This window comes from Chiloscyllium plagiosum, unplaced genomic scaffold, assembly GCF_037043375.1.
Source record: "Chiloscyllium plagiosum isolate Xiang-an unplaced genomic scaffold, Cpla_swu_hap1 HiC_scaffold_35, whole genome shotgun sequence".
NCBI classification, from domain to species: domain Eukaryota; kingdom Metazoa; phylum Chordata; class Chondrichthyes; order Orectolobiformes; family Hemiscylliidae; genus Chiloscyllium; species Chiloscyllium plagiosum.
Genome location: NW_028270173.1, coordinates 7,796,397 through 7,810,798, shown reverse-complemented (window position 1 = coordinate 7,810,798; position 14,402 = coordinate 7,796,397). Strand labels below are relative to the sequence as shown.

The following is a 14,402-nucleotide window of genomic DNA, read 5'->3' as shown; positions in this document are numbered from 1 at the left end:
CACTTTCTCCCTGAAACCAAATGCAAGGGAGTCTGTGCCTTCTCTGCTGTTCCTCAGAGCGATTAGCTGTCATCAACAGAATCCGAAAGGCTCAGTTTAACCTTGGATACCAGACTGTCCATTCTGGACTAGAATCAATTGGCATTCTCTCTGGAGAAGGCCTGGACGGTGTATGACCCTGATGGCGAGGATATGCCTGAGCAGTATCGGTGCTAGAACCCCCTGTTTGACCACACTGCAGATCTCACAGGGTTCTGATGTCAGCCTGTTGTAGCTGACCCTATTCCTCTGGCCGTCCCAGAGCGAGGAGATTACATTGAGCCGTTTGTCTCCAGCAGCTTAAATAGGGTGGCCCTGCCCAAATGGTCAAACGCCTCAGTGGGATTGATGGAGTCAATGGGTAATGGTCAGTGTCAACTCCCTTGGCAGCTGTTGGACTGCAGCAAGCCATGGCAATGGTAGACCCTCCAATCCCAAAACCAGACAGGAATCTTCATCTGGATCCTCATCTTCCATCTGACGAGGATAGATGGAGGATGGGAAAAATTTGTGGCTGTAAGAGCTGCTCCTTTATTCGGTGTTGGAGGTGATTTCCTTACTGTTTTATATGCTGTTGCATTGTTTTGGAACTGTGGGGGAAAGAAGATCAAATCAACAGCACTTTAAAAAAAGAGGAAGACAGACAAAAGCAGAGACCACGTGGTCAGTGAGATGTCTGACACAGCAGTGAATCTGCACAGCTCCTGCCTTGGCTGTTGGAGTTCAAGTATCTCTGGATATTGGAGTGCTTCTAGGAAAAATTAACAAACAGCGCAATTCACAGCTGACCTTGGAGGAATCTGTGTGAGAGAGCTCACAGCACAGGAGAAGCTAGATGCATAGCTTTTCAGCGTAATCTTGCTGTAAATCTGCAATAGTGAGTAGAGTGGGTTCTTTCTTTATGATATGTTTTGTTGAGATCTGTCTCTTGACTAAATTTTTAAAATATAAAACATAGATACGGAAGTTGGCCTGGAGCAGTATTTCTTTAGAGCAGTCAGACTGTGCTATTTTCCTCAGCCTGTAGACTGTTAAGCTGCAAAGGTGACCTAGGTAGTGTGATTTACACTTCCTGTCAGATGTGGGAGTCTAGGGAGAGTTTCCAATATACTGATGATTACATCTGCAGGAAGTGTCTTTGATTGTGAATCCTATCATATTGCATAGATCAGTTGGAGCAGTAGTTACAGGCAATGAGGAATTTACAGGAGCTGGGGGCGTGATGGATGGCAATAATAGGAAGGGAGAAAAGCCGCAGATACAGTCAAGTAGATGGGTTAACTCCAGGAAAGGATAGGCAGATAATGCAGGAGTCTCCTGTGGCTATCCCCATCTCAAACAAGTACGCTGTTTTGGAAAATGTAGGGGGTGATGGTTTCTCAGGGGAAGGTAGCACGAACAGTCAAGTTTCTGGTAACGAGACTGGCTGTAATGTAATGAGGGGTATGTCAGTTCCAAGCAATTGATTGTGATAGGGAACTCTCTAGTCAGAGGCACAGACAGATTTTTCTGCAAGAGAGGACAAGGTGTGGCATTTTTGGTAAGGAATAGCATTAGGGCTGTACTTAGGGAGGATATGAGTTCTTGGGAATACATCCAGGGAAGTTGTTTGGGTAGAACTGAGAAATAAGAAAGGGATGATCACCTTATTGGGATTGAATTATAGACCCCCTGATATTCAGCAGGAGATTGAGAAACAAATTTGAAAGGTATCTGTAAGAATAATAGAGTGTTTATGGTTGGGGATTCCAAACATAGACTAGGACTGCCATAGTGTCTAGATGGAGAGGAATTTGTTAAGTGTGCACAAGAGAATTTTCTGATTCAATACGTGGATGTACCGACTGGAGAAGATGCAAAACTTGACTTACTCTTGGGAAATAAGGCAGGGCAGATGACTGAGGTGTCAGTGGGGGAGCACTTTAGGGCCAGCAACCATAGTTCTATTAGTTTTAAAATAGTGATGGAAAAGGATAGACCAGATCTAAAAGTTGAAGCTCTAAATTGGAGAAAGACCAATTTTGATGGTATTAGGCAAGAACTTTCAAAAGCTGATTGGGGACAGATATTCGCAGGTACAGGGACGGCTGGAAAATGGGAAGCCTTCAGAAATGAAATAATGAGAGCCCACAGACAGTATATTCCTGTGAGGGTGAAAGGAAAGGCTGTTAGGTATAGGGAACTTGTGTACCTGGGTCCTGGGGAGTGTTGCTGAACAAAGAGACCTTGGAGTGTAGGTTCATAGCTCCTTGAAGTGGAGTCGTAGATAGATAGGATATTGAAGAAGGAATTTGGTATGCTTTTCTTTATTGGTCAGAGCATCAAGTCTATGAGGTGGGAGGTCACGTTACAGCTATGCAGGACATTGGTTAGACCACTTTTGGAATATTGTGTACAATCCTGGTCTCCCTCCTATTAGAAGAATACTGTGAAACTTGAAAGGGTTCAGACAAGATTTAGATTTCCTACACTATGGAAACAGGCCCTTTGGCCAACAAGTCCACACCGACCCTCCAAAGAGTAACCCACCCAGACCCAGTCCCTTACCCTATATTTCTCCCTGACTAATGCACCTAACACATTGGCAATTTAGCACGGCCAATTCACCTGACCTGCAAATCTTTGGACTGTGGGAGGAAACCGGAGCACCCGGTAGAAACCTACTCAGACACAGGGAGAATGTGCAAACTCCATACAACAGCTGCCCGAGGCAGGAATTGAACCTGGGTCCCTGGCTCTGTGAGGCAGCAGTGCTAGCCACTGTGCCGCCTCGTTAGCAAAGATCTTGCCAGGGTTGGAGGGTTTGAGCTATAGAGAGAGGCTGGTTAGGCTAGAGCTGTTTTCCCTGGAGCGTCAGAGACTGATGGGTTTATAAAATCACAAGGGGTATGGATAGGTTAAAATAGACAAGGTTTTTCCCTGGGTTGGGAAGCCCAGAACTACAGGGCTTAGGTTAAGAGTGAGAGGGGAAAAATTTAAAAGGGATCTAAGGGACAATTTTTTCATACAGAGGATGGTACATGTATGGAATGAGCTGTCAGATGAAGAGGTGGAGGCTGGTTCAATTTCAACATTTAAAAGGCATCTGGGTGGGTATGTGAATTGGAAGGGTTTAAAGGGATATGGGCCAAATGCTGGCAGATGGGACAAGATTAGGTTAGGATATCTGGTTGGCATGGACAAGGTGGACCAAAAGGTCTGATTTTGTGCTGTACATCTCTGTGACTCTATGAAAGTGCAGGTCAATAGTTTTCCACCGAAGCTCAGTGGGGAGATGGAATAATTGCTTCTTCACCGCTACAGTCACTCTCATTCCTGAACGGGGTCACAGTCTCAGCATCACGTTTTCCATCGAATACTGGGACACTGCTCCCTCTGTCCAGCAGAGACAGAAACGTCTATGCAGACGGTCCGGAAACACAGGTTTCCAGTGCTTGCAGTGTTCAGGCAGGATGGTATTACCATGTGTCCCTTGATATCTCTGATTAATCCCGTTGTCTGTGGGTTTGATATCTAATCCCACCTCCAGCAGAGAGTTTTGTTTTCAGAGCTTCCTTGGTGATGGTGTTCTGTCTAGAATACAAATCAAAGTAATGTTCTCCCTATCTCTCCAACTGTTTTTTACATTCGATGTTGATTTTCACTGATGTTACTTTCAATGAGGCCACTTTGTTTCCTGAGAGAGCTGGTGCCTTTTCTGCCTGATTGCTTCTGTATTGGAGAATCGCTGGGTATTCTGACAGAGCAGTAACTAACTGTCATCGCTTTACCACCTAACAGTCTTCACTTTGAACACTTCCTCATACATTCTGAGTTTTCCTTGGCTCAGATTTGTCTTGGGATCGATGAAAGTGGATCATTTGGCTTCAACGACAGATTCCACCCCAGTGTGATTATCCTTGAACCAAGCAGCATTTTGCACTCAAACTTCCCATACATGCAGCGATTGAAGGAATCTTTTGCTGTTAACAAACCTGACTTCTATTGAAATATAGTGAACATATCTAGGGAATATCTTCACCTCCCTAAGGTTTCTAGGAATAAGCACCTTTCGATCGAGTTAAAATTCACACTACACCAGGTTATAGCCCAACAGGTGTTTGGGAAGTACAAGCTTTCGGAGCGCTGCTCCTTCATGCTAACCTGGTGTTATGTGATTTTTAACTTTGTCCAAACCAGCAGCTCCACAGCATCTTTTAGTAGGTCTGTCATCCCACCAATGATGGCATAGACTGTTCTAATTATGTGTTCACATTATCCCTTTCAATTATAGTTTGCTTTTCTCCCACCTCCTCTATGCTGCTCCCTCTTCCTCCCCACACCCCCCCCCGCCGCCTCTGTAGTTGCTTAAAACATATTCCATTTCAAACATTTCACAATTCTGATGAATTTGAGACATTAATTCTGGTTTTCTCTGTGCAGAAGCTGCCTCACCTGCGAGGTCTTTCCAACATAGTCAGCTTTTGTTTCGGTTTCTAGTGTCTGCAATGTTTTGTGATGGGGAGGCGTGACGGTGTTTGGGGGTTGGAGGAGAACATGGAGTTGTTCGTGTGTTCAGGGCCCTGCACCCCCCTCCCCCCTCCAGCCTTGTTATACCCGCTGGCCAGGGATATGAGGTTGGCCCATCAAAGACAGCTCGCAGCAACTGAATCACAACCCTCAACCCACGAGAAATCCAGAGGGCTTTGCTACTGGATGCCTTAACTGGATCTTGAATGGCTAACTGGGGACTGACTCACTCACTCTCGACAGGAATTGCTCTCCAAATGAATTCAATTGTAAACATTCAATTTGCTCAAAAGCTCAATGTGCAAACAGTTGATTAATTCAATTCCGTTCTGTCAATAAAAGGCAGCTTCCTGTGATATGATGGTGATGTTTGAGGAGAGATTATCAGAAAAACAGAGGGTCTGCGCCAGTCCTGGTGCCAGGTACCCACTGCCGCTCTTGCCCTCACGGATGTTGTTGGATTGTTGCGCCCTGTGAGGCTGTAACTCACTGATTGCAGAAAGCCTCTCTGGAGATTCCAGCACAGATCCTGGGTTACCCCACTCCCTGCAGCAGCGCAGAGGGAGGGCAAAACTGTTGTAAGTGCCATCTTGCAGACATAACGTTAAGTAAAGGGCACATCTGCCCACTCAGATTCATGTAATAGATCCCGTCAGAGGCAGGATTCATCCTTGGAAACAGAAGAAAGGCACTGTTGAAGTTCTTTACCTTTTAATATAATTCTCCATATGACTATGGAACTGGAATCCAATCACTCTGGTCATAGAAGGTATTGGGAGGGCTGTGAGTCATTTGAGACCCTTAAGTGGATAGGAGAGGCCTGTGATTGGCAGTTTGACTCTCCGGTGTGTTGGCGAGGGGGAAGGTTCAATCAACTGTTGGGAGGTGGAGGTTCAGGGGTGAGGAGAGGGTGGTGTTTCTCCTTTCTGGGCTTCCAGACCTCCCCATCCCATGTGGACCCTCCATTTGCATCCTGTCCAACAAGGCCCTGACTCCCTAAAACCCTTTCACCAATGGCCTAACACTTGGGACACATCAGGTGGGAATGGCTGGGTTGGACTCACATAGAATCATAGCATCATAGAGGTGTACAGCACAGAAACAGACCCTTTGGTCCAACTCATCCATGCTGAGTGGATATCCAAACAAAATCTAGTCCCATTTGCCAGCACATATCCCTCGAAACCCTTCCTATTCATATACCCACCCAGGTGCCTTTTAAATGCTGTAATTATACCAGCCTCCACCACTTCCTCTGGCAGCTCATTCCATACATGCACCATCCCCTCTCACCCTAAACCTATACCCTCTACTTCTGAACTCGCCCAATCCAGGTAAAAGACCTTATCTATTTATCCTGTCCATGCCCCTCAGGATTTTATAAGGCCTCCCCTTGACCTCTGATGCTCCAGGGAAAACAGGCCCAGCCTATTCAGCCTCTCCCTATAACTCAAACACTCTGACCCGAGCAACATCCTTGTAAATCTTTTTTGAACCCTTTCAAGTTTCACAACATCCTTCCGACAGGAAGCAGACCTCAGCCCTTCGCTCTGAATGTCCAGCCCCCACCCTGACCTGGATAGTGAACCCTTCCCTGCAGGTCCAACCACACCCAGACTCACTGTGGCCCTGGAAGACTTGTCGATCCCAGGTCTCTGGTGATAGTATTCCTGGTGAATTGCCACTCCCTCGGAGACACTGAAGGGCAATGAATAACTGATGGCACCTCGTCCCCAGTTAATGGGAGGTTCAAGAATTTCACTCCGGTGCCTAAATCCTGGGGAAGGCCTGATGATGGGCAGGAATGCACGATGGGTCTTCACTAATGGAGTCATGGAAGACATCTCCACCTATAAGGCAGGATCCCCAATATCAGGATTAAATTCCAGCCAGAATCCAGGAAAACAGGACATTCCAGCAATCAGAACTAATCTAAACCGCGAGCTGCACATTCTTTCTTCCGTCCTTCACGTGCCTGCTGCTCAGAGTAGGCCCCAGCCCTGTACTCTACCAATGCTTTATTCTGAGTGATTTCCCTGGCAGGTTTTATTGACAGTGGTAGTATGTGCCTGCTATGTTCAGGGGCAGGATGTGGAGTTAATTCCTGAAACAGCACCAGTTCAACAACAGTGAAATCTGGGCTGCTGGCATCATCCCCACCATCGGGTCTGATTAAACACTGTCTGACAGGAAGACAGGGTCAATCTGACAATAAACACGGATAATTTAAACAGCGTCTGCCTGTAAACAGGGTCAATTTAAACAGGGTCTGACGGGAAACAGGATCAATTTAAACAGTGCAGACAGTAAACCGGGTCAATTTAAACAGTGTCCAACAGGAAACAGCGTCAATTTAAACCGTGTCCATCAGGAAACAGGGTCAATTTAAACAGTGTCTGACAGGGAACAGGGTCAATTTAAACAGTGTCCAACAGGAAACAGGGTCAATTTAAACAGTGTCCAACAGGAAACAGGGTCAATTTAAACAGTGTCCGACAGGAAAGAGGGTCAATTTAAACAGCGTCTGCCTGTAAATAGGGTCAATTTAAACAGGGTCTGACGGGAAACAGGATCAATTTAAACAGTGCAGACAGTAAACAGGGTCAATTTAAACAGTGTCCAACAGGAAACAGCGTCAATTTAAACCGTGTCCATCAGGAAACGGGGTCAATTTAAACAGTGTCTGACAGGGAACAGGGTCAATTTAAACAGTGTCCAACAGGAAACAGGGTCAATTTAAACAGTGTCCAACAGGAAACAGGGTCAATTTAAACAGTGTCTGACAGGAAACAGCATCAATTTAAACCGTGTCCAACAGGAATCAGGGTCAATTTAAACCGTGTCCGACAGGAAACGGGGTCAATTTAAACAGTGTCTGACAGGGAACAGAGTCAATTTAAACCATGTACGACAGGAAACAGGGTCAATTTAAACAGTGTCCAACAGGAAACGGGGTCAATTTAAACAGTGTCCAACAGGAAACAGGGTCAATTTAAACAGTGTCCAACAGGAAACAGGGTCAATTTAAACCGTGTCCATCAGGAAACAGGGTCAATTTAAACCGTGTCCGACAGGAAACAGGGTCAATTTGAACAGTGTCTGACAGGGAACAGGGTCAATTTAAACAGCCTCTGCCTGTAAACAGGGTCAATTTAAACAGTGTCTGATGGCAAACAGGGTCAATTTAAACAGTGTCTGACATTAAACAGGGTCAATTTAAACAGCCTCTGCCTGTAAACAGGGTCAATTTAAACAGTGTCTGACGGTAAGCAGGGTCAATTTAAAGTGTCCAACAGGAAACAGGTCAATTTAAACAGTGTCTGACAGGAAACAGCGTCAATTTAAACTGTGTCCAACAGGAAACAGGGCAATTTAAACAGTGTCTGACAGGAAACAGGTCAATTTAAACTGTGCCCAACAGGAAACAGGGTCAATTTAAGCAGTGTCCAACAGGAAGCAGGGTCAATTTAATCAGTGTCCGACAGGAAACGGAGTCAATTTAAACCGTGTCCAACAGGAAGCAGGGTCAATTCAAACAGTGTTCAACAGGAAACAGGGTCAATTTAAACCGTGTGTCACCGGAAATAGGGTCAATTTAAGCAGGGTTTGACAGGAAACAGGGTCAATTTAAACAGTGTCTGACAGAAAACAGGGTCAACTTAAACAGTGCGTGACACTCATCAGTGGATATCAGATCTGGCCTATTGGCTTAACATTTCCGTTGATGTTAAACCAACTGCAGGCATGTTGTGAGGCAGAACAGTGCTGGAGATAGTGGCCTGGGGAATACAGAATGGGAGAGAATTGATCTGTCTAAGTTGAGACAGCCTCCCAGTGACTAGAGAGGACCCTCTGGGGCTGAAAGAAAGCAAGTTCTCAGTTGGAGAATGAATTGACATCGGGACAGGTCGGATTAAAGGCAGATGGCTCTCAGAAACAAGAGACTCAAAATTGTTGTGAAAATCTAACAGATGATTAGAAGGGCAGGTCCTCAGGAGGAACTGAAGTTAAAAGCCCCTTCCCAGTTTACACTCCATATGCAGTGGTGATGGAGTGCATATGGAGTGTACGTCAAAGGTGCACGTCTTTAGGCAAGAAAATCAAGTTTCATTTGGGAAAAAAGTGGTTTCAAAAAGACTATAAAGATTGCTGAGAACAAACAAAGTTGGGGTTCCCTTCTGTATGTTAGGCCAATTTTAAACTTGAATTTAATACTGTGAAAAACACAGCTTCCCCGGTAATTGTTATTTGAATGTGCTTGCTGTGTGCTGAATATCTGGCCATCTTCTTTATGAGGACAATGACTAGCTTCGAACATTACCTCATTAGTAGTGAAGTGTTTCAGGAGATCCAAAGAAAGCTGATAGTGTACAAAGCGCCTCACAAAAACTATGCACATGCATGAGCATCACATTATTGGAACGATGAGATTGCATTGGAGAGAGGGCAGAGCAATATTAATGTCCGAGGGATGAGGAACTTCAGCCTCAAGGATCGAATTGCAGAAGGTCTCCCTGGAGAGAAGAAAGCTGAGAGGAGATTTGATCGAGGTTTTCACACTCATCAGAGGGCTGGATAGAGTGGAGAGGCCGAAGCTGTTCCCTCTTGTTCAAGGGACTAGAACTAGAGACAACTTTATCACACAGAGGATGGTTCATATGTGGAATGAACTATCAGAGGAAGTGGTAGATGCACCTACAGTTACAGCATTTAAAAGACATTTGGACAGGGGCATGAACAGGACAGGTTTAGAGGGACATAGCTAAATGCAGGCACATGGGACTACTTTAGTTTGGGAAACTTGGCCAGCACGGACGAATTAGACCGAAAGGTCTCTTTCTATGCTGCATGACTCTATGAGCGGGCATAGATCTTAAAGTGGTGTGCAAAAGAAGCAAATGTGATGTGAGGAAAATCTTTCCACTCAGCGAGTAGTTAGGCTAAGGGATGGACTGCTGGGAACTGTAGCGGAAATAGGTTCAGTTGAAGCCTTCAACAGGGCCATTGGTTATTTGGTTTGGAATAGTGTCCAGGGATAGGGCAAAAACACTGGAGATTGGCAGTCGGTGATGATGAGACAGTTTGGGCACACTGGACAGAAGGGCCTCCTTCTGTGCTGTGACACCACTGTGATTCTGTTAACGGTGCTGCACAAATGCAACGAATCATTCACCTCTGGTTATATCTCTCGGCAGATGTTGAAGACGCACTTTGGGAATCTGCGTAAAGTGGGGTCAGAAGGCTGCCTGTTGGACTGTGAGTTCCTACCCTGGACACGGCAGATCCTGCCCTGGTGTAAACACTCAACGGCTGACTGCCAGGAGGGGGCCAGGATGGAGGCGCCCGCCATTGAGGAGGCGAAGGTGGTCGTCTGTGAGGAGGGTCAGAAAGTGACCATTCCCGAGGTACGGATCGAGAAGGAGTACAGCCTGAGTGTCGACACGCTGCACCAGCTGGCCAGAGACAGCTATGATGAATCAGACAAGAGCTGCGACAGCCTGGGGCCCGGGGGTCAGGACACGGCCTACCGGCTGGGGGTGGACGACCTGGGCATGTGGCGCACCTACAGCGATGGCAATTTGGCACGCGACGGCGAGAGGCGGGACTTCATCTCCAGCAGCCAGCTGAAAGGCAAACAGAAAACCGAGAGCGGCTGGAGTCTGCCGTCGCCAAAGACTCTGAGGAAAGAGCGGGCATTGGCAAGAGTGGCAGCCGCCAAGGAACACCTACGCTCCATCTTCACTGGGTCCCGCAAGGTAGGAGGAAAAACTCCATTGCGGAGGGGAGGCGATGTGTGTGTGTAATTTTACATTTGGATTTCCAGCAGGCATTGGTTAGGACCCCACATTAGCCTGTAAATCAGATAAGAACCAATGGGGTTGATAGAGCATTGGCTAACCCACAGCAGCCAGAGGGTTGGGATAAAGGGGCCACTTTCAAGATGGTGACCTGTAACTAGTGGAATGCAACAGAGATCGCTGCTGGGGTTGGCCACAATTCCTGACAATCTATATCAATGTCTTGGATGAGGAAAGTGAGTGGACTGTTGCCAAGTTTGCGAACATCAGAAAAATAGGTGGGCAGGCAAATGATGAGGATGACATAAAAAATCCGCAGAACGATGTAGATAGATTAAGTGAGTGGGCAAAAACTTGGCAGATGAAATATAATGTGGGAAAAGTGAGGTTATGCACTTTGGCAGTAAGAATGGGGGAGCCGAATATTATCTAAGAAGACTGCAGCCCGGAGGGATTTGGCAGTTGTCAGACATAAATCAAAGGGAATGGAATATCAAAGTAACAATGTCTTGCTAAAACTATACAGGGCAGTAGGCAGACTACAGCTGGAATACTGTGAACAGTTTTCGGCCCCTTACCGGAGGCAAGACACTGGCATAGGAAGCAGTCCACAGAAGGTTCACTGGGACTGATTCTGGAAATGGAAGGACTGTCTTATGAGATTGAGCCAGGACTTATTGGAATGCAAAGGAATGAGGGGAGACCTTGGTGAAAGGTACAAAATTCTTAGAGGACTTGACAGGGGAGATGAGGAAAGCTTGTTTCCCTTGTGGGAGAGTCTCGGACCAGAGGGCATCATCTCAGAACAAGAGGTCTTCCATTAAAGACAGAGATGAGGAGGAATTTCTTCTCCCAGAGACAAGTAAATTTGTGGAATTCTTTATCATAGCAGTCGTTAAGAATATTAAAGGCCGGGTATACAAATTTTTAATCAGTAACAGAATCAAGGGTTACGGAAAAATAGAGGAATGTGGAGTTGAGATCAGCCATGATCTTATTGAATGGTGGAGCGGCCCTGCTCGATTGAATGGCTGACATCTGCTGCTATGTGTTATGGTCTTAAAACATGAAGGACCTGCTTTCTGTCCGCGGAAGAAGGGACCCAGGTGAATTGTACCTCACGATAAAGTGATTTGATTGGGTAGACACCAGAATGATTTTCCTCTTCTTGTCCGTTTCACACTCTGTTCATCCAGTCCCACTGGCCTACACTGGCTGCCAGCCCAGCTCATCCATCACTTGGAAACCATGTCTTCCAGGCCTCTCCTGTCCTTCTCCAATAGCTCCACACCTCCCTCAGTTCCTATGCTCCTCTCATTCCGGCCTCTCAAGCATCCTGGATTTGAATCCTACCCTTATTGGCGGACAAGCCTTCCATCTGTCTGCCTCTTAGCCTTGCCTTCCTCATTTAAAATGTTCCTTCAAACCTTTTGACTAGGCTTTGGGTCATCTGTTCCAAAAGCTTTTTATGTGTCAAACGCTTGTTCGGTAGTTCTCCCTGGGAGAAAGAGAGGACTGTAGATGCTGGAGATCAGAGTCGGGAGTGTGGTGCTGGAAAAGCACAGCAGGTCAGGCATTCTCCCTGTGAAAGACCCTTGGACATAGATACTCAGTGTTGGTGTCTGTACTGATGCGAGTTCACAATATAAAATGACCACCGATAAATCTAGCCATGGATTCACAAAAAACATCTTCATTCAAGAGAATGGTGAGAATGCGTGTGGGAGGGTCTAATGTGCAGTAGTTGAGGCAACACATTTGAGAAAGGGGGATACAGTAAGATAGAATTACACCAAGGGCACATATAGAATTTTTGTGCTGGGATCGACCTGACGGGCTATTTCCATACTGAAAGTTTCTGTGTGATATTTTGAACTCAGATTGGGCAATGGGTCATCAGGGGGCGGAGGCATGGGGATTGAAATTGGAGCTTGGGCAGAGGCAAGGCTCTGTTGCTGCCTATTATGCCAACTGCCTGCCAAGCTGAGTCAGTCAGACCGTCAGAATCGGGGCTCTGCTAAGCTGTCTAACCAGGACCAACACAGTTCTGTCAGCTCTGTGCGACTGCACTCCAGTGTGCAATCAATCTCCTTCTAGGCTGGATAAGTACTCTATAAAGGAAGAGGATGGAAAGAGGGAAGGCAGACCTGATGAATAGTGCTGAGCTGCAGATGCCCACAGGGAGTAATGCTCAGTGCGGAGGCGTTTAGACATTCCTGAAGGACACAGGGAGACTCCTTTCTGACTCAGTGCATCGTGCTTGTTAATACGAGCGCAAAGTTGTTTAATAAATTCACCAGTGACATTTTCACAGTCTCAGCTCCAAGCATTTCACAACCAATAAAGCGCTTTTAATAAAATGTGATCACAGTATAACAGAAGAAGCATAGGAGCTGGTATTTACACAGCAAACTCCCACAGGCAGCTGTGAAAGACGGATGGAGTAAACCTGATCTAGTAACATTAATGAACTTAGTTTATGCTAAACTGTTTTAAAACATCAGTCCGGCACCCATCCTGCCTGCATCTCTGCTTAAAGAATGGAGGGAATAGTGGTTCCTTGGTGCATTCCCCATGGCAACACCTAGACCAATCAGAGTCAATCTGCTGACCAATCAGCACACCTTTTCTCATTCAGTATAAAATTTGTGTTCCCTTCGAAATGTGGCATTCATGCACGTTTCCTCCTCATAGCGAGATGGAAGAATACAACAGCGCCTCTCCATTCTTTAGAAAGAAGAGATTTACTTGAATCAAGAAGACAGCCCATCTTGATTCAAGGGGCGGGGACAAGAAAATGCTGGCCCAGCCCATGCCCCCTGCATGAATTCTTTTAAAAAAAGTAATTCCAGCTCGGCGAACAGAACCACAACAACGAGCACCTGAGCTACAAATCTTCTCCGAAACTTTGAAGTAATTCCAGGATATTTTCATGTGGGGCAATAATCAGAAGGCAGGAACGTGAGGTGACCGACAGACAAATACGAAGGAACTTGAAGGATATTTGTATTCAGGGTTCGGATTTGGAAGCTGCTGCCTGAAATTGCAGTGCATGCAGAATCAATATTGGCTTTCAAATGGGAAACTTTTTTGATTTTGATTTTGTTTGATTATTGTCTCCTGTACCTAAAGACTGTGAAAAGTTGTGTTTTGCATGCAGTACATGCAGAGCAGGCCACACAAAGTGCACTAGGGTAATAGAACAGAGAGAGGAATACAATGTTACAGCTGCAGAGAAGGTGCACAAAGAGTGAGGTCAGCATTAACTTTAAAACGTAAGAGGTTGATTCAGAAGTCTCATAACAGCGGGGAAGAAGCTTGTTCTTGAATTTATTGGTATGTGTGTTTAAGCTTTTGTACCTTCTGCCTGATGGGAGAGGTTGGAAGAGATTATAATCAGGGTAGGAGGGGTCTTTGATGTCGGCTGCCTACCTGAGGCAGTGAGAAGTGTAGATGTAGTTAATGGATGGAAGATTGGCTTGTGTGATAGACTGGGCTGTGTTCACAACTCTCTGTAGTTTCTTACGGTCCTAAGCAAAGCAATTGCCATACCAAGCCATGATGCAACTGTTTCGAATGCTTTCTGTGGTGCATCTATAAAAATTTTTATGGGTTTGGGTTAGGGTTAGGGTTAGGGTTAGGGTTAGGCTGAGGAATTGGAGGCATTGTTGTGTTTCGTTGACTGTCACATCAATGTGTGTGGACCAGGACAGATTGTTGGAATGCGGCAATGGAGAGGAACAGCGATAGCATACGACTGACAGGACTGCTCATTGGCGGAGCTAGCCCACACTGGATGGGCAGAAAGGCTGCTTCTTTGCAGCACTGGGATTTTGTCAGGTGAGGTCCCAATATTAGGCATGGGCATGGGGCAAGAGCTCTGCCACCCCTTCTCAAATGGGCTCTTAAGAACTTGTCAGTCATTGTGACAAGACAGTCCTTCAGGTTATTCCCTCCCTTGATGAATGGGACCTCTGGCAGTGCAGCACTCCCTCAGTACTGCAGCAGGAGATTACATACTCACACCTTCACGGTGGCTGAGCCACATGAAGAGGG

The 14,402-nt window shown here is 46.1% G+C and overlaps 1 protein-coding gene across 2 annotated transcripts in view; it reads left to right on the top strand.

Moving 5' to 3' along the window:
• Positions 1–14,402, top strand: part of LOC122541492 (regulator of G protein signaling 3-like) — a 103,056-nt gene that overhangs the window by 46,790 nt on the left and 41,864 nt on the right. For both annotated transcript variants that reach the window (XM_043678304.2, XM_043678305.2), the window contains exon 2: positions 9,744–10,304. In XM_043678304.2, coding sequence (XP_043534239.2) covers positions 9,744–10,304 — 561 coding nt within the window. The remainder of the gene's footprint in view (positions 1–9,743; positions 10,305–14,402) is intronic.